Source organism: Leucoraja erinacea, chromosome 24 (assembly GCF_028641065.1).
Source record: "Leucoraja erinacea ecotype New England chromosome 24, Leri_hhj_1, whole genome shotgun sequence".
In the NCBI taxonomy this organism is placed as follows: domain Eukaryota; kingdom Metazoa; phylum Chordata; class Chondrichthyes; order Rajiformes; family Rajidae; genus Leucoraja; species Leucoraja erinaceus.
The window spans coordinates 16,874,179-16,895,162 of NC_073400.1; the positions used below are offsets into that span (position 1 = coordinate 16,874,179).

Sequence of the window (20,984 nt, forward strand, 5' to 3'; positions counted from 1 at the left end):
CATAGACTTGGTGAACTGAGGGGCCTGTTTCCAGGCTGTGTAATTCGATGACTTACTGGTTGAAAACCTGCAGGCTACTAATTTTTAAAGCCCGTTTCGGTTTCTGAATCGTCCTCATTCATCTGTACCATCACACAATCCCTCCAAAACCCAGCAGATGATATAAATGAAAATGTGGACTTAGGTAACACTTGGCTGCGATGGGAGATGTTACTTAAACATGTAGCTCGCTTGTAGCTCCAACAATGGTGATTTCTGCAGTTCAATGGCCAGTGGTGTAGCTGGTAGAGCCAGACACCCACGTCCCATCCTGAACTCGGGTGCTCTCTGTGTGGAGTTTGCCCATTCTCCCTGGGTCTGCGTGGGTTTCTTCGGGGTGCTCTGGTTTCCTCCCACATCTCAAAGAAGTGATAGTTTGTAGATAAATGACTCCTGCTAAGCAGGATAAGAAAATAGAACAACATAGATCCGATGTGAATGGGTGATCGATGGTCAGTGTGGACTATGTGGGCTGAAAGGCCAGTTTCCGTGTTGTGTCTCTAAACTAGCCTATACCTGGGCTTTCAAACCCCCATCCACGAAGTCTGACGAAGGGTCCTGTCCCAAAATGCCACCTATCCATGTCTTCCGAAGGTGTTGCCTGACCCACTGAGGTACTCCAGCTCTTGGTGTTATTTTCTATATCTGGGATTACTCTTTAAATCTTTTGAGATTTGGTGGCTGGGTTTTGCCAGTTAAGACAAGTTAAACTGTTGTTGTAATCCGGATGCAAAGATTTAATTTTAGAGATACAGCATTTGCAAAGGCCCTTCGGCCCAGCAAGTCCATGCCACACATCGATCATTCGCTCACACTACTAGTTCTATGTTGTTCCACGTTCACATCCACTCCCAAGACGCCCGGAGCAATTTACAGAGGCCAATTCACCTTCAAACCCTGGAATGTGAAAGGAAACTGGAGGAAACCCATGCAGTCACAAAGAGAATGTACAAACTCTACACAGATAGCACCCGAGGTCAGGATTGAACCTGGGTCTCCAGCGCTAGGAGTTCTCCCCGTGACCTGTGGGTTTTCTCGGAGATCTTTAGTTTCCTCCCACACTCCAAAGATGTACAGGTTTGTGGGTTAATTGGCTTGGTAAATGTAAAAGTTATCCCTAGTGGGTGTAGATAGCGTTAATGTGTGGGGATCACTGGTCGACGAGGACCTGATGGGCTGAAGGGCCTGTTTCCGCACTGTATCTCTAAACGAAACAAAAAAAAAAAAAAAATTGCAGTCTGCTGTTCCACATGCAACAGAGGCTAGGGGATAAAAAACATTCAACCTCTGAGTTTTATATAATAAACTTGTTTCAGTGTTGACAAATGAAATAAATGAGTGCTGAACAGAAACTAATCCTAATTAACAATCTTCTTCCTGTTTTCTAAGGAAATATCTACAAACAGAGCCACAACTGAAACAAAAAATAAGTTTAAATGCTATTATAATATTCCATTAAAAAACACAGCAGTCAATCCGTGCCCAGTAAGAACCTATGAACAGAAATCTGTCTTTACAATATTGCTCAAGGGATATTTATTGCAAAAATGCCAAATAAAGTGATCGTTGTTTTAACAAAGATCTTCATATAATCCATATTGGTTATTTTTTACCCAGTTCTTCCCCATTGGATGTGGATCAGTAACAATTGCCCTGGGCTACTGACAAGGTACGTGTATTTCCTCTTCATACATCTGCATGGTCCTCTAGTCTCACAAAGAAGGAACACTCCAAACGTTCAGCTGGGATTAAGCCTTTGGGAACAATGACTACTAGTTATTGTGGGGACCCAGCAGACAGAAGGCCAAGATAACGGGATGCGAGGGGTGATTTTATGATGGGTTGAACTCCTATTAAGATGAAGAAGCATTTTATTAGAACTAAGAACCTGGGCGGTACAGTGGCGCAGAGGTAGAGTTGCTGCCTTACAGCGCCAGAGACCCAGGTTCGATCCTGACTCTGGGTGCTGTCTGTATGGAGTTTGTATGTTCTCCCCATGACTGTGTGGGTTTTCTCTGGGTGCTCCGGTTTCCTCCCTCACTCTAAAGACATGCATGATTGTAGGATAATTGGCATGGTAAAATTGTAAATTGTCCCTAGTGTGTGCAGGATAGTGTTAATGTGCGGGGATCGATGGCCGGCACAGATTCGGTCAGGGCCTGTTTCCGCGCTGCATCTCTGAACACTTACATCCCCAGGAACATCCACTCAATGGATTATAGGGGGTCATGACTGCTCATGCACCATCAAATGCCCCTCTATTACGTTGCTCATAGAATGTTCAAGGAGGAAAGTGAGGAAGAATCGCTCCTGGTATCCTGCCTATACTGGCACCCGAGTAAAAGGGCTGCAGTTGTCTCTTCTCTTCCTGCCCCCTATTAATGCAGCTTGCTAAATACCACTCTTTTGTTTGGTTCCAGATTCCTCAGTCAATTGTCTTCAAATACTCGATTGACGTACGGTAGAGAACATGCTGACTGGTTCCATCAGGGCCTGGCTGGGGAACAAATGCCCAAGAATGAAAGAGGGTGCAGAGAGTGGTGGGCACAGCTCAGTCCATCATGAGTACTGACCTCCCCATCGAGTCAACATTGACCATTAATCGCCCCTTTACAATAGTTCTATGTCATCCCACTTTCTTATTTACTCCCTGCACACTAGGGCCAATTAAACTCCAAACCCGCACATCTTTGGGATGTGGGAGAAAACAGAACCACCCAGATTAAACCCACATGGCCCCACATGGAATTTGAATGTCTGTACCAATTCCACACAGACAACACTCGAGATCAGGATCAAACCCAAGTCTCTGGCGCCGTGAGGCAGCAGTTCTACCAGCTGCATCACCGTGTTCCCAAACCAAACTGTGGTACAACCTGACAGGATGTTTACTGTTTAAGAAGGAACTGCAGATGCTGGAAAATCGAAGGTACACAAAGATGCTGGAGAAACTCAGTGGGTGCAGCAGCATCTATGGAGCGAAGGAGATGGGCAACGTTTCGGGCCGAAACCCTTCTTCAGACTCAAATGTTTACTGTGCTGAATCCGTAGAATGTCTTCTTTCAGGCGTGTGCTATTGTAGGAAATCCCAGCTGCCGAGTGGATCATGAACTTTGTGGAGAAACACCTCTTCCCTCAAATAGCCAAAACGCTGGAGGCAGTGGCAAATTTAATCATCAATAGAGAAGAACTCAATCCTTGGAACTTTGCAAGAGAGAAGAAAATATTGTCCAAACCCCAATGGTTCATATCAATTCATGTCTCACCATTTAAAATGTCCTCATTATGAATATTGGACTTTGTGTCCACAAAACAAGACAAAATAACGAGAGGAATAGATAGGGTGAACCCAGGGTGGGGAAATCAAGAACTAGACAACATAGGTCGAGGTTGAGATAGGTGAAAGATTTAATAGGAACTTGAGGGACAACATTTTGAGGGTATCTGGAACAAGCTGACAAAGGAGGTAGTCGAGGCAGGTTATAAAAAAATATATTTAAAGACAATTGGACCAATACATGGTGTCATGCTGCCTGACTTTGATGAATTGGTTATCACCTATGAGTCCTACAAATGGTAGATCACCAATTCACCACCAACACCCCCGAACCTCTTGCATACCATCCTCACTGACTACATACACAACTCTCCATACTAACCCAGTGAATCTGACCAGAATTCTGAGCTTCCCTTGTTCCCAGAGGAACAATCTCCATCCCTGGGACTCTCTCGCCCTCAATCCAACTAAACACACACAATATATGGATTAGTGCATTTAAATTTCATTTACCAATAAAATAAAATAGGAAGATGCATACACTCACCACTTCCACTGATCTATATTGTTCATATTTGCTTCTCTTCATTCTACACTGGCTTTTAGATCCCGACGGAAACAAATAAGCCTCTCAGGATATCGGTGATAAACTTCCCTTTATATATCGTCTTAGTTTTACTTTTATTATCTCCAGCAATTTAGGGTGAAGCCCCACTATTTGAACTGTTCTGGGACATAATGCTGTTGAACAAATAGAGCAATTCAATATAGTCAATGTGTTTGTCAGAATAGTGAAACTGATAGTGACACACACTTATGACGAACGTTTGCAGACAGTTATTGTCTTATCATGTGCAACTTTGGTGACCCAATTCTATAATGTATCCATACTGTATTGTAATACTTTAAAATTTGCGATCTGATACAGAGACTTCCACACAAATATTTCACAGCTTAGCCAATTCAAATACTGCTATTATTGCAGCATGGTGAGTTCTAACTGAAGTTACTTGAAAGATGTGTAGCATGGGAACAGGCCCTTCGGCCCACTGAGTCCATGCCGACTATCGATCACCCATTCACACTCGCTCTATGTTATCACACTTCCTCATCCACTCCCTACATACTTGGGGCAATTTTACAGAGGCCAATTAACCTACCAACCCACACATCTTTGAGATGTGGGTTGGTAACCGGAGTACCCAGAGGAAACCCACACAGTCAGAGAGAGAATGTGTAAACTCCACACAGACAGCACCCAAAGTCAGGATTGAACCCAGGTCTCTGGCACTTTGAGGTAACAATTCCACCAGCTGTGCACTGTGCAATACATTGGAAAAATAAGGACCTGAAGATGCTGATTTGCAAAAAGGAAAACTCTGAAGAAGGAAGACACAAGAAGCTGGAGTAACTCAATGGGTCAGACAGAGTCTCTGGAGCAAAGGAATAGGTCACGTTTCGGGTCTCGACTTCTTTAGACTCTTTCTCGACCGGAAATGTCACCCATTCCTTTTCTCCAGAGACGCTGTCTGACCCACTGAGTTACTGCAGCATTTTGTGTCTATCTTCGGTTTAAAACAGCATCTGCAGTTCCTTCCTACACACGCTGATGAAGGATCCCGACCCAAAACGTACAGGAGCCCGAGAACCGTGACTTCCAGGTTCAAGAACAGCATCTTCCCAGCAACCATCAGGCTCTTGAGCACTGCACAACACTAACCTCAGCAATTAAACACTTTTATGGACCGACTCATTCACTGTCTCATTGTATTACAGACTTCAGTTTTCCACTATTATGGTTACGTAGTGCTGCTGTTATTAAATTGTTGTATTGTTGACTATTATATATTTTCTATGCGGAATTTTGTTTACGGGCCTATTACATTGCTGCAAGTAAGAATTTCATTGTTCCATTGTTGGTACATATGACAATGAACCACTCTTGGCTTTTGATTCCTGATTGTGTCTCTAGTAATGCTCTTAAGGCCTGCATTGACCAATGGCTGGGGCTTCCACAGACATCTTCAACCTCTCTCTACTACAGTCAAAGGTCCTCATCTGGTTTAAAAGGACATCCACAATAATAATGCCCAAGGACAGGATGAAATGTCTCAGAGGATAGCGGCCAGTGGCATTCATCTCCATGGTGATAAAGTGCTTTGAGAGGTTGGTTATGGGGCACATTCCTGCCTTAATAAAGACCTGGACACTACAATTCAGAGATAAATCCCACCTCCCTCACCCTAACATCAATCTTGCCAATTGGCCTGGCCTCAGGGCAGAGGTTCCCGTTAAAAGAATAGAGACAGCAAATCAAGAAACATGAATTAACGCACATCCACCTCATGAAATTCTCTACCTCCCCACTTCTCCATTCATAAGCTCCACCAACTAAACAGCTTATTCTTGTTAAAACAAAAATTGTCTCCTAACAATGATGGAATATGTACAGTGCCACCGCAGTGGTAGAGGTGCTGTGTTACAATGCCAGAGACCCGGGTTCGAAAACCCTCGCAGTCACAGGGTGAATGTACAAATGACATACAAACAGCACTGGTGGTCAGGATCGAACCCAGGTCTCTGGTGCTGTAAGGCAGCAACCCTACCGCTGTGCCATCAAGCCACCCTTTACCAGACTGTATGCAAAACAAAGTTAGGTACACGTGACAATAAAGTATCAATGAATCATTGAAATCCATTTCCTCTATTCATTCTATATCTAGAAATATTGGTGAATGCAATATAAAATAAACAGGTTGGCCCTAGGACATTGAGGGAAGTTAGTGTAGAAATAGCAGGGGCTATGATAGAAATATTTCAAATGTCATTAGAAACGGGAATGGTGCCGGAGGATTGGCGTACTGCGCATGTTGTTCCATTGTTTAAAAAGGGGTCTAAGAGTAAACCTAGCAATTATAGACCTGTTAGTTTGACGTCAGTGGTGGGCAAATTAATGGAAAGGATACTTAGAGATAATATATATAAGCATCTGGATAAACAGGGTCTGATTAGGAACAGTCAACATGGATTTGTGCCTGGAAGGTCATGTTTGACTAATCTTCTTGAATTTTTTGAAGAGGTTACTCGGGAAATTGATGAGGGTAAAGCAGTGGATGTTGTATATATGGACTTCAGTAAGGCCTTTGACAAGGTTCCTCATGGAAGGTTGGTTAAGAAGGTTCAATGGTTGGGTATTAATGGTGGAGTAGCAAGATGGATTCAACAGTGGCTGAATGGGAGATGCCAGAGAGTAATGGTGGATGGTTGTTTGTCAGGTTGGAGGCCAGTGACTAGTGGGGTGCCACAGGGATCTGTGTTGGGTCCACTGTTGTTTGTCATGTACATCAATGATCTGGATGATGGTGTGGTAAATTGGATTAGTAAGTATGCAGATGATACTAAGATAGGTGGGGTTGTGGATAATGAAGTAGATTTTCAAAGTCTACAGAGAGATTTATGCCAGTTGGAAGAGTGGGCTGAAAGATGGCAGATGGAGTTTAATGCTGATAAGTGTGAGGTGCTACATCTTGGCAGGACAAATCAAAATAGGACGTACATGGTAAATGGTAGGGAATTGAAGAATGCAGGTGAACCGAGGGATCTGGGAATAACTGTGCACAGCTCCCTGAAAGTGGAATCTCATGTAGATAGGGTGGTAAAGAAAGCTTTTGGTGTGCTGGCCTTTATAAATCAGAGCATTGAGTATAGAAGTTGGGATGTAATGTTAAAATTGTACAAGGCATTGGTGAGGCCAATTCTCGAGTATGGTGTACAATTTTGGTCGCCTAATTATAGGAAGGATGTCAACAAAATAGAGAGAGTACAGAGGAGATTTACTAGAATGTTGCCTGGGTTTCAGCAACTAAGTTACAGAGAAAGGTTGAACGTTAGGGCTTTACTCTTTGGAGCGCAGAAGGTTAAGGGGGGACTTGATAGAGGTCTTTAAAATGAGAGGGATAGACAGAGTTGACATGGATAAGCTTTTCCCACTGAGAGTAGGGAAGATTCAAACAATGGGACATGACTTGAGAATTAAGGGACTGAAGTTTAGGGGTAACATGAGGGGGAACTTCTTTACTCAGAGAGTGGTAGCTGTGTGGAATGAGCTTCCAGTGAAGGTGGGGGAGGCAGGTTCGTTTTTATCATTTAAAAATAAATTGGATAGTTATATGGACGGGAAAGGAATGGAGGGTTATGGTCTGAACGCAGGTATATGGGACTAGGGGAGAATACATGTTCAGCACGGACTAGAAGGGTCGAGATGGCCTGTTTACGTGCTGTAATTGGTATATGGTTATTGGCTAGTGGAATATAAAATAAACAAGTTATTTCAAAAATACATATAGGGAGACACAGGAGGAGGGATTGAGGACAATCAACACTCTTTAATGTTATATGTTCAGAGAAATAAGGGGATCTTGTGAGGATATAACCAGTGGGTGTGGTACGTGTGAAGAATCAAAGACTCGGTTATGTGTCTAGTGTCAGAAGCCATTTTGAGCCACCACAAATCCCTATGAAATTGAAAGAGAGATGATAGAACTGAAAGAGAAAGCCCCGTTGAGCCATGTGCAGTGGAGAGCCAAGAACTGAAGGATTATAAAAGTGGTTTGAAGTACAAAAGGAGAGCCAAGAGGTTAGAAACAGTCATCGTATTGGCTGAAGAAGGATTCCAGCCCAAAGTGTCACCTATCCATGTTCTCCAGAAATGCTGTCTGACCCGCTGAGTTACTCCAGCACTTTGTATCTATCATGTTATTCCAGTTGACCGAAAATGCACATTTACTAAGATACAATGACATTAAACTTTTTCAATTTACAGTAGATTGCCATTTGACATGTGCAGCAAGAAGTCAAAGTTTCCAAATATTTAACTTCATTTACAGATAGAAACACACCCATCAAACCCAACAGTCACGTGTTAACCCTAGTTCTATGTTATCCCATTTTCACTTCCACACCCTACACATTAATGTCATTTATTTTTAAACAGAAGCCAATTAACTTACAAACCCTGATGCAGTGAGAATCTTTAGGTCTCCATTAGAGATGCAACATGGAAACAGATTATTCGGCACAACAAATTCATGCCGAAAATTGATCACCTGTTCACAATAATTCTATGTAATCCCACTTTCTCGTCCACTCCCTACATATTAGAGGAAATTTACAGCGTCCAATTAACCTACAAACCTCTTTAGGATGTGGGAGGCAACCAGAGGAAACCCACGCAGTCACTGGGAGAACGTGCAAACTCCACACAGCCAACACCCGGGTCTCTGGTGCTGTAAAGCAGCAACTCTACCCCTGTGCCATCGAGCTGACCTTTAACGGACTATATGCAAAACAACATCTTTCACTGTACTTACGTACATGCAACAATAACTTTTCAATTAATCATTGAAATCCATTACCTCTACCATTCTATATCTAGAAATATTGGCGAGTGGAATATAAAATAAACAGGTTGTCCCAAGTAGTTGTGTCTTCTGCAAGTCACTTCAAAAATGTATATAGGGAGACGCAGGAGAAGGGATTTGGAACAATCAAAGCTCTTTGATGTTATAGGCTCAAAGAATCATGGGATTTTGTGCTGGGTATAACCAGTGGGAGTGGTATTTGTGAAGAATTAAATAATCGGTTATGTGTCTCTTGTGTCAGAAGTCATTTTGAGCCACCACAAACTCCTATGAAATTGAGAGAGAGAGATGATAGAACTGAAAGCGAAGCCCCATTGAGCCATGTGCAGTGGAGAACCAAGAACTAAAGGATTAAAATGGGAGAAGGGTTTCAACCCAAAGCATCACTTATCCATGTTCTCCAGAGATGCTGCCAGACCCGTTGAGTTACTCCAGCATTGTCTTTATCTGTCATATTGTTCCAGTTGACTCAAAATGCACATTTACTTAAGATACAATGACATTAAACTAAATATGCAGCAAGTAGTCAAATTTTGATTTAGATAAAACATGGAAACTACCTGTTAACCCTAGTTCTATGAAAATTAAAATAAATATTTGGAAACTTTGACTTCTTGCTGCATATGTCAAATGGTAATTTACTGTAAATTGAAAAAGTTTAATGTCAATGTTTCTTAGTAAATGTGCATTTTCAGTTCTGGAATAACATGATAGATAAAGTGCTGGATTTTTTTAATTTACAGATAGAACATGAAAACACACCCATGAAGCCTAACAGTCACCTGTCAACCCTAGTTCAATGCTATCCCATTTTCACATCCACTCCCTACATATTAGTGTCACTTTTGGTTTTAAACAGAAGCCAATTAACCTGATGCAGTGAGAATATTTTAGTCTCCATTAGAGATACAGCATGGAAACAAGTTCTTCGGCCCAACTAGTTCACCCTGCCCTTTGATCACCTGTTCACACTAGTTCTACGTAATCCCACTTTCTCACCCACACCCTACTACATATTAGGGGAAATTTACAGAGTCCAATTAACCTACAAACCTGCACATCTTCAGGATGTGGGAAGAAACCGGAGTGTCCAGAGGAAACCCACGTGGTCACTGGGAGAACATGCAAACTCCACACAGCTAGCACCCAAGGTCAGGATCGAACCTGGGTCTCTGGTGCTGTGAGGCTGCAGTTCTACCAACTGTGCCACTGCACCACCCTAAAGCTTTATGCGCTGGTATTTTTGGAATAAAGCACTGGCAGTAGTTCATTAAAAGGGCATGGATTTAGTATTGGTATTGGTATTAGCCAAGTATATTCAAATATTCAACATCCCTGTACAAAAAAAATCCACCACTTAGATCACCTTCAAAATTCTCCCCTCTCACTTCAAACCCGAGGCCTTCAATTCAGGACTTCCCTGTCTAGACAGAAAACAAAATTCTGGCCATCTATGGTCTCCATATCCCTCAATCTAGCAAACCTCTCAGCTCACCCTCAAAACGTCCCATGCTCCACTAATAGTAAACCCAACATCCAATCTCCCCTGATAACTACCACTAGCAGAGATTGGATAGACTCGGCTTGTACTTGCTAGAATTTAGAAGATTGAGGGGGGATCTTATAGAAACTTACAAAATTCCTAAGGGGTTGGACAGGCTAGATGCAGGAAGATTGTTACCGATGTTGGGGAAGTCCAGGACAAGGGGTCACAGCTTAAGGATAAGGGGAAATCCTTTAAAACCGAGATGAGGAGAACTTTTTTCACACAGAGAGTGGTGAATCTCTGGAATTCTCGGCCACGGAATGTAGTTGAGGCCAGTTCATTGGCTATATTTAAGAGGGAGTTGGATGTGGCCCTTGTGGCTAAAGGGATCAGGGGGTATGGAGAGAAGGCAGGTACAGGATGCCGAGTTGGATGATCAGCCATGATCATATTGAATGGCGGTGCAGGCTCAAAGGGCCGAATGGCCTACTCCTGCACCTATTTTCTATGTTTCTATGCTTCTAGCCCTCCACTGCAGGCAACATCCTGGTGAATCTCTTCCACACTCTCACTGAATGGTATTATATTCAGTTCTGGGCACCATGTTATAGGAAAGATGTTGTTAAGCTGGAAAAGGTACAGAGAAGATTTACGAGGATGTCTCCAGGACTAGCGGGTCTAGAGAGAGGTTGAGTAGGCTGGGACTCTATTCTCTGGAGCACAGGATGATGAGGGGTATTCTTATAGAGGTGTACAAAATCATGAGGGGAATAGATCAGGTAGATGCATAGAGTCTCTTGCCCAGAGTAAGTGAATCGAGGACTAGCAGTCATAGGTTTAAGGTGAAGGGGAAAAGATTTAATAGGAATCTGAGGGGTAAATTTTTCATGGAACAATTTTGTATGGAACGAGCTGCCCGAGGAGGTAGTTGAGGCGGGGACTATCCTAACGTTTAAGAAGCAGGTAGACAGTGTACATGGATAGGACAGGTTTGGTGGGATATGGACCAAATGCAGGCAGATGGGACCAGTGTAGCTGGGACATGTTAGCCTGTTTCCACACTGTGTCACTCTATGACACCATAACTCTATTGCTACCACCTCAAACCAGTCACAACCAATCCTCTCAAATACAGCTACCAAGTTCAGGGCTCATTTACCTTACAAATTATTCTACAATGATGCAACTTATTATCCCAGAATAAGGAAACGAGACGTATAAAGTTTTTTATATCTGATTTTTGCCCAGTCATTTAGGCTTCCTGTGTACATTAAATGCATGCAACATTATAAAAACATGTTATGCAAACCGTTTTTAATCAATTTTGGAAATATCAAAAAATCTCTGGTCTAATTGTACCAAATGTAATCTTAACCTCAGCAAAACAATTCCACGGATGTTTAATGCAACCTAATAGAGTTTTCCGATGCAAAGCATCACCCATTCCTTTTCTCCGGAGATGCTGCCTGACCCGCAGTTACTCCAGCATTTTGTGCACGTCTTCGGTATAAACCAGCATATGCAGTTCCTTCCTACACATTTTAATGCAACCTGTATTTCATTGTAATACAAAAATGCTTCAAGTATTCAAATGATCTGAAGGTGACATGTTTTTGACATAAATGTAGTTTGGAAATACAACGTGGAAGCAGGCTTTTCGGTCTACCCGAGTCCACGCTGACCATCGATCACCCGTACACTAGTTCTATCCTACATATTAGGGGCAATTTACATAAGCCAATTAAGCCACAAACTTGCATGTCTTTGGAAAGTGGGAAGAAACCGGAGCACCCAGAGAAAACCCACGCAGTCACAGAGAGAATATACAAACTCCACACTAACAGCACCATAGTCAGGACCGAACCTGGGTCTCTGGCTCCAAGGCAGCAACTCTACCACTGCGTCACCCCATATTAACACTCTTATTATCAACACTATTTCTGTCTTCACATATCTTGCCTGACTCTGCAGAATATTCCTAACATAGAAAATAGGTGCAGGAGGAGGCCCCCCTCCTGCACCTATCGAGCCTGCACCGCCATTCATTGTAATCATGGCTGATCATCCACAATCAGTAACCCGTGCCTGCCTTTTCCCCATATCTCTCGATTCCGCTAGTCCGTCGAGCTCTATCTCATGTCATGTTTATATTTCTAATTTAGAGCATCTGGAAGCTTTATGTTGCCTGGTTCCTGCATAAATTTGTCTTTGGCATCAATATGAAATGTCCCCGTGGAAATGCTTAGTTCATTCAAAAGAAATGAACAAAGTTGAACTCAGTGGCAGGAATCAGTGCTAAGGCGTATTGTTGTAAAGGCCAAGTAACAAGTTCCTTTGTTTCACAGCACTCTGTGAAGGGGTCTGCTCCACTAGAAGACAAAACAGTTGAAAACTTCAAACTTTTTAAATCTATTCACAAAAATGGTTTGCAACTTTCTTACAAAATTAAACTTTTTAATACAGGTCCACCACCGATTTTCCGGCAACCTTGTTTCCAGAACCTGACTGGATTCGCCGTTTAGCAGGACCAGAGGTCACGTCCTCCGAGAAGAGTCCAATGGTACCAGAATGATCTGTCTTAAGTGTCCAGGTGGCCGAGATACCTTAGAAGCATTGATGTACAGAGAGACCTCTGGTACAAGTCTGTAGATCCCAGCAAATGGCATGATGAGTGGATAACCTTGCTTGCCTCCATAGGCAAGGATACCAAGTACTGGAGTTGGGACATCACATTGTTGCTCTGCAAGACATTGGTCAGGCCACACTTAAAATAAAGTCTGCAGTTCTGGTCACCATGTTATTAAGAATGCAATAACTGCAAGAAAGAGTGTGAAAGATTCACCAGCATGTTACTTGGAATGAAGGGCTTAGTTACAAGGAGAATAAGGATCAAATGGGATTGTTCTCATTGGAACACTGGAGCCCAAGGGGTGATCTTATCAAGGTTCATAAAAGAGCATAGACAGGGTAGATAGTCAGAGTCTTTTAACTTATTAACACTGACCAAGGTGCCTTTATTCACAAATTCTAATTTCCTACATTTGGGTCATCTCCCTCTTTCTTTCCTATGTAAGTATTTGGCCAAATGCTTTTTAAACACAGTGATTGTAACAGTCTCCCCCACCACCTCTGGCAGGTTAGTCCATATTCTTGCAGTTTCATGCGTCTCTATGAGATTTGGGTGTCGGAATTGACTTGCATTACCAAAACACTAAACATGTGCACTCCCAATTGGGATAACTTGTGAACCTGAAATAGATAGGATAAATACACAGAACCTTTGGCAAATTTGAACTCGAATTTGAACTTGAACTTTTACCCAGAGCAGGAGAATCAAGAATCAGAGGACATAGTAAATCAGAAACAGAGGGGCAACTTCTTCCACACAAAAGGTGACCGGTATATGGAACAAACTGTCAGAGGAGATCATCGAGGCAGGTATTATCCCAACATTTTAAAGAATTGGACAGGTACATGGATACGAACGGTTTAGTGGGATATGGGCCAAATGTGGGCATCTGGACTGGTGTAGATGGGACATCTTAGTTGGCACAGACAAGTTCGGCCAAAGGATCCATTTCTATGCTGTGTGATTCTAAGACACAAGATGTTCAGGGCAGAATCTGCATTGGAGTACAAGTGTACTTTGTAGGATAGTGCTAGTGTGTATGAATCGCTGGTCTGCATGGACTCGGCGGGTCAAAGGGCCTGTTTGTACAGGCAGATGCCTCAGAAAAGAATATCATAGCAGGAGGATCAGCCATAGGTATAAAGTAGAGCTCTGACAGATGCAGGGACACCATAAGGACAAGATGAAAAGGAGCTACTAACTGTGATATTCATATGTTTACAAGTTACCAATAGACATATTGGAAACTTGTAAATGTGCATCATTATCAAAGCCACACATGATAATTGTTGAGCAAAACAATTATCGATTAACAATGAGGGCAGCACAGTGGCACAGATGCAGAGCTGCAGCATTACAATGCCAGATACCCGGGATCTATCCCGACTATGGGTCTGTCTGTACGGAGTTTGTATATTCTCCCTGTGACCCCGTGGGTTTTCTCTGGGTGTGTTTCCTCCCACACTCCAAAAGATGTACAGGTTTGTACATCTTTTGTATTGGCTTCGGCAAAAATGTAAATTGTCCGTGAATGAACAGGGAGACTAGGAATAATTTTGTGAGGTCCCCCAATGACTGAGAGTCCAATCACCAAATCACCCCCTTTCTTTGCATGGGGGTCACGGAAAGACAGAGAATACTGTGAAAGTGGCCAATGAATTGCTAACAACATTATTGCAGTCGAGCCCTTCATGTGAGCCTCTGTAATATTTAATCAGAGAATAGTCTATTCAAAGATCACAAGCACCTTAGTGCAGAATCTTAAAGCAGGTCCATTAGGACGTCGAGCAAACAGAAAGGTAATTAAAATCAAAAGTGCATCAAATAAATCCTGCAGTACGATGGTCTAAAGAGGGGGACATCAACATTGAGCTCATTTTGGACCCATATCCAAGGAAGGATGTGCCGCAACAGGAGAGGGGCCAGAGGATGTTTACAAGAATGGCACAGTGAAGCAGCAGTTGCTGTCTCAGTGCCTGAGACTGGTTCGGTCCAGATTCTGTGCATGCTCCGGTTTCCTCCCACACTCATAAGACGTGCAGGGTTGCAGGTTAATTGGCTTCTGTAAATTGAAAATTGACCCTAGTGTGTAAGATAATGCTGGTGTACAGGGGTGATCTCTGGTCGGCGCAGACTCAATGTAGTCAACGCTGGCTTCCACATTGTATCTCTAAATTCAATTGAGGGCGCAGAGAGAGTGGTGACCCAAGGAACTGCAGACTTTGGAATCTTGAGCAAAACTCCACATTTCCCTCCACAGATGCTGCCCGATTCCCTGAGTTCCTTCAGAACTTTCAGAAAGAACTCAGGGAGTCAGGCTGCATCTGTGGAGGAAAATGATCAGCCAACGTATTGGGTCGGGACACTTCTTTAGATAGAGTGATAGTTGAGGCCTGTTACTTTAGTGTTCAGTATGTTTCCCAATCAGTGCAGCACCTACATATGTGAGGTGTTTACCTAACTTTAGTAAGTTAGAGATACAGCATGGAAACAGGCCCTTCGGTCCACCTAGTCAATGCCGACCATCGATCACTCATTCACACTAGTCCCACTTCCTCATCCACACTCTACACTTTAGGGGAAATTACAAAAGTCAATTACCCCAATTCATTCATTTGCAAATCCACGTCTTTGGGTTGCGGGAGGAAACAGAGCAAGCAGAGGAGTGTGATAACCCCCCCCCCCCCCCCCCTCCGGATCACAGGGTGAAGGTGCAAACTCCCCACAGACAGCATGCACAGTCAGGCAGGATCAAACCTGGGACTCTGGCACTGCAAGGCAACGGTTCTACCAGCTGCGCCACAAGGTTGCAGAAGATGAAATGCAACTGTCTGCCCATTGCATGTGTGCACCCTCTGCTGACCAGTTCAACATAGTGCCACAGCAAGTCATCCGGTGACTGCCTGCCACCACTCTCTACAGAGGAGTGAGCATTACCATGGGATAAACTGAGAGACACCCAATTCTTCCGCTCTTGTTCACATTCAAATCATTTGGCAACGATAATGACTGCACATTAAACATTCTTTTACCCAGCTGAGAAAACAAGGAGATTATATATCAGATTTGGATGAGAATCCCAAGATGGCAGGTATATTTATTATAGACAAGTAGCAGCAGATTGTGGTGTACAAAAAAAAGACAAAAAGTGCCAATTTAAATAAATCCTCAATAAAATTAAATAACCCTCAATAAAATTAGGGCAGAACGATGGCACAGTGGTAGAGTTGCTGTTTCACAGCACCAGAGACCCTGATTCCATCCTGACTAATGTTACTATCTGTATGGAGTTTGTACGTTCTTCCTGTGACTGCGTGAGTTTTCCCCAGGTGCGCCTGTTTCCTCCCACACTCCAAAGACGTGCAGGTTTATAGGCTACTTGGCTTTTGTAAAGATTGTAAATTGTCCCTATGTGTGTAGGATAGTGCTAATGTGCGGGGTTCATTGGTCAGTGTGGTCTCGGTGGGCCAAAGGGCCTGTTTCCGTGCTGCATCTCTAAACTAAACCAAAATAAATAGTGGGACCAAGGGGTACAGGAACACAGAATCATCATGTTACAAAGTACAAGTCCTTGATGAGATCACTGTTGTAGTTTTAGAAATACAGCGTAGAAATATGTCCTTCGGCTCACCAACTCCATGCCCAGCATCAATCACTCTGTACACTAGCACTGTCCTACACACTAGGGACAATCTACAAATTTACCGGAGCCTATTAACCTACAAGCCTGTATGTCTTTGGTGTGTGTGTGTGTGGGGGGGGGGGGGGGGGGGGGGGGGGGGGGGGGGGGGACTGGAGCACCTGGAGAAAACCCATGCAGTCACAAGGAGAGCATACAAACACCATGCAGACAGCACCTGTAGTCAGGATCCAAATCTGGTTCTCTGGCGCTGTAAGGCAGCAACTCTACTACCTGGCCACTGTGCTGCCCATGATGTTAAAAATGTATTTGTCATTGATGAAACCACAGCTGGAGTATTGTTAAAATGCAAAGTACTGGAGTAACTCAGTGGGTCAGGCAGCATCCCGCAGAGTACTTGGATCGGCGTTGTTTCGGGCAAAGACCAAAGTCTTCAAACTAATTGATTGGGTGCTTATTATAATGGGATCACCCACCTGCTAATTTCAGACTGTCTTGACTTAGATTTTTAGATTAAAGTTCATTATTGCCACATGCACATACAGTGAAAAGCTTTGTTGTGCATGCTATCCAAACAGGGGATAGATTGGATAATAATACATATACATACACTGCAGATACAATCAAGCCAAACTCAAGTGCAGGAGGTAGAGTGAAGAGAAAGATACAGGCAGGCCCTCTCATAGATGAACTGAGGCCCAGGCCAAATTCAATGTTAGAGGCACCCAAATCAAGATCAAGCAGAGGCCCCTCCATTTTAGAGGCCCCCAAATCAAGATCCCTTTGGAGCAGACAGGCATGAATGAGGCCCAAGCCAAATGGCGCTCGTTGTCCCCCCCCAATCAGATAGGGCCTTTGAATTTGCAATTGAACGAACGGTTCTCTGAGTAAATACTGTTATTGGCAATACACTATGAGTAATATTTAACGATCTTGAACGGGTTTTTTTAAAGTAGCGTTCCCTTTCCAATTATTCTGACATCTATAGAAACAGTGGCAGATATTCATTAATTCGCACTTGCAAAATAAAAGTAATCTGCTCCAGTCATTGGATATATCCCGGAGGCCGCTTTCATTAGGTTTTGACATCCAATAGCGAACGGTGAACGCTGCGTGCATAGAAACTTCCAAAAGCTAAAAACCTTCATGATATTTGGAACAGAAGATCTCGCTTCCCAGATCCCAGTATCAAAGACTGGAATTAAGTCGCGTCCAGCTAATGGCCAACTTGGAAATATCGACAAATTATGGGGTTATATATGGAGACATTAGGAACTGCAGATGCTGGTCTACAGAAATAAAAGGCACAAAGTGCTGGAGTAACTCGGCGGGTCAGGCAGCATAGCTGGAGAACATGAATAGGTGACGTTTCGGGTCTGGATCCTTCTTCAGACCTCCCTAGCCCCGAATCCAAGCACCGCTGGAGTTAACGTAGAATCAAGGAAATGCAGGTACTGATTTACAGAAAAAAGACAAAGTGCTGGAGTAACTCGGAGGGTCATGCAGCCCTGGAGAACATGGATAGTTTGCGTAGTGTGAAGAGGGGTCCCGACACGAAACGTTACCCATACATTCCCTCCACAGGTGCTGCCCCGACCGGCCGAGTTACTCCAGCACCTCGTGTATTTTTTTTTTCTAAACCAACATCTGCAGTTTCATCGTTACTACATATGAACTGAAGTGATGTTTGGATTCAGGGTTTTAACACTGTCTGAAGAAGGGTTCCGTCGCCGTTCCATGTTCTTCAGGGATGCTGCCTGATCCGCCGAGTTACTCCAGTAGATAGATACATACAAAGTGCTGGAGTAACTCAGCGAGTCAGTCAGCATCTCTGGAGAAAAATGACACCAGTTACTGAGCTACTCCAGCAATTTGGATCAGGTGCATAGATTTACCTCTGTAGACCGAGTGCCCCAATCATGGCACCAATTCAAAGGTCACGGGGAAGCTCCAAAAATAATAAAAATCGCTCTAATACTTCCTGCCCGATGCTACATGTGCCGCTGCGGGCACTCTCTTTTTACAACGTATACGCCTCGAAAAAGTAACCGAGCGGAACATAACACTCGGTATAAGGTGGTTTCAGCCAACTTTGTTATCCGGCTGCAGTCATTAATGCCAACTGCCTCTACCATTTGGATTCCTCTCACTGTCCCCTCTGTAACATTACACTCCTTGGCAGCGCCAGGGCTGTTGCTAAGCTTGCGAAAGTCTTGAAGCATTCGTCGGAGCTCGGTCGCCCCCACTTAATTCCTCGTGCCTTCCTACCCCCTCCCCCCCAAAAAAACTCCTACTTCCAACCTCGGCGCCCTGTCGCAGAGTAGTGTAAGACACCGACTTCACTGGTTCAAACCGCTGCAAGAGAAACGTGTGTTTGTGTGTGTGTTTGAATTACTGACATAAACACATGATACAGAATATAAGCCGCCGTTAGCCATATACGCAAGAGAGAAAATGCGTACATATTTATTAATTGCGCAGGCGTGTGTAGGTGTTCGGAGCTTATTTCGCTGCAAAATCCATCTCAATAATCATCGCCGCGTGTCACGGCTGTGATATTAGCTCCATGTCCAAACATTACACGGTAAAAGGCATCAGAAATTAGAAGGATAGGGTTCTGGGGGGGAAACAAGATGCAATTCTCTCTCTGTGTGTCTCCCACTAGAACTTTATCAGGTTAGCCGTGTCAGAATAATGCAGTGCTATTTATCATGGCAGGTTTACCTTCTTTGACTAAGTGCGAGATGATAATCCAGAGAAGCAGGCAACAAAGTGCGGCTCCGACGCCGGCGTTCAGTCCTCTGGAGGCCGACAACATGCTGGGGTCTCCCGGCTTCGGAGCGCGGCTTCTGTGCGTCTCAAGCGCACACATGAACATCCTCTCTCCACATCCAAGCCACAGAAGTCGGCGGGCGATTGCAAAGACCAGAGAAACAGCACAAAAAGACGCGGCGCTAATCCAAAAGCGAGGCACCTGTGCAAGCCTCCAGTCCAACGGCGGTGCCAAACCACCTCGAACGCACAGGCGTGGCGGGCCACTGGGCGGGTTAAGCATCTGGGTCACCAAAGCCCAGCTTTTCTGCCCTCTATCCCCCTCCACGCCACGGGAACCACGTTCAGCCTGAACCCCTGCAGCAACAAGGTCTCCGGCTGCGCCCAGTCACAGCTTTAGCAGCGTCTATCGATCGCCTGTTGTAATTATCCGTGAAAGGAACGACGCGTAATTAACCCTGCTAGCGCTGCGAACGGCCCAGAAATAAATCAAGGGTGTTTAATGCACTGACTGGCGGGCGTCACGTTAAAATATTCATGCTGGCACCCTCGGCTTTTTTTCACGGTGCGGAAGAGAAAAGTTTGTGTAACGTCTGATACACAGATACATCTCTGCCGCGGATTGGGTCTTATTTTTTAAGGTGGTCCAGTCAATAGCGTTTGTTAAAAACGAGGAACGGCAGGTGCACGTTTACACACAGACACACACACACACACAAAAAGACACAAAGTGCTGGAGTAACTCAGCGGATCAGGCAGCATCTCGAAAGAAAGGGAATAGGTGGCGTTTTGGGCCTGGGTCCACCATAACCCCGAACCCCTACTTCACACTGGAACTGCAGATGCTAGTTTACACGAACAATACGCTGGGATGACTCGACGGGTCAGGCAGCATCTCTGGAGAACATGGATATGTGACGTTTCGGCTCGGGACCCTTCTTCTGACTGAAGGGAGGGGAGGAGAAGGGGGGGGGGGGGGGGGGGGGGGGGGGGGTGGTGAAGAGGCGAGAAAAGGCCAGGGCCGCCCACAAATGGCCTCATGCAGGGTGCTGCCCTGGTGGGCCCATTGTTGGCCAGTGGAGAACAGTGGAACTGGTTTAATGACTAAGGTGGAGGGAGGGAGGGTGCAAGAGGGGAGGGGAGTGTTAGTAGAAATTACTTAAAATTAGAGAATTCAACATTCATCACCCATCCATGTTCTCCAGAGACGTCGCGTGACCCGCTGATTTACTCCGGCACTTTGAGCCTTACAGTGCCATTTGTTCCCACCTGTTTATTGTTCCATGACAACCGCCATGACTCATATTGCACAAGTTCAGCTATTTTCATAACTTTACACTTGACAATTATTTCCTCCGAACAACTGCCATTTTCCTTACTTTAAAAAAGGCGTATCGATAAATTGAAATGAAAGGTATACATATCACCATCATTTAAATTGGTTAGCAGGGCTAATGCACACTGTCCATCTTTCATGAAACTTCAGCCTGATCCAGTGCCATCCGTTGTGATGTATTCGTGTGGTGTTATACATTTGACATTCTCCCACATACATCGCAATCTTCCCAAACCCAACATGTCTTTTTGTTTTGTTTAAGACTGACCCCTTTAATATATCAACATAGCTAGTCAATGATCACCTTAAGCCATTTTGTAGCTGCACGCTTAAAGATACAGACATTGGCTTTCGGGTGGTAGACACACAAAATGCTGGAGTAACT

The 20,984-nt window shown here is 44.1% G+C and overlaps 1 protein-coding gene across 2 annotated transcripts in view; it reads right to left on the reverse strand.

Moving 5' to 3' along the window:
- LOC129708687 (chemokine-like protein TAFA-3) overlaps window positions 1-19,954 on the reverse strand; it is a 185,398-nt gene extending 165,444 nt beyond the window's left edge. For both annotated transcript variants that reach the window (XM_055654612.1, XM_055654611.1), the window contains exon 1: window positions 19,216-19,954. In XM_055654612.1, coding sequence (XP_055510587.1) covers window positions 19,216-19,546 — 331 coding nt within the window. In that variant the 5' untranslated portion in view covers window positions 19,547-19,954. The remainder of the gene's footprint in view (window positions 1-19,215) is intronic.
- Between the last annotated feature and the right edge of the window lie 1,030 nt (window positions 19,955-20,984).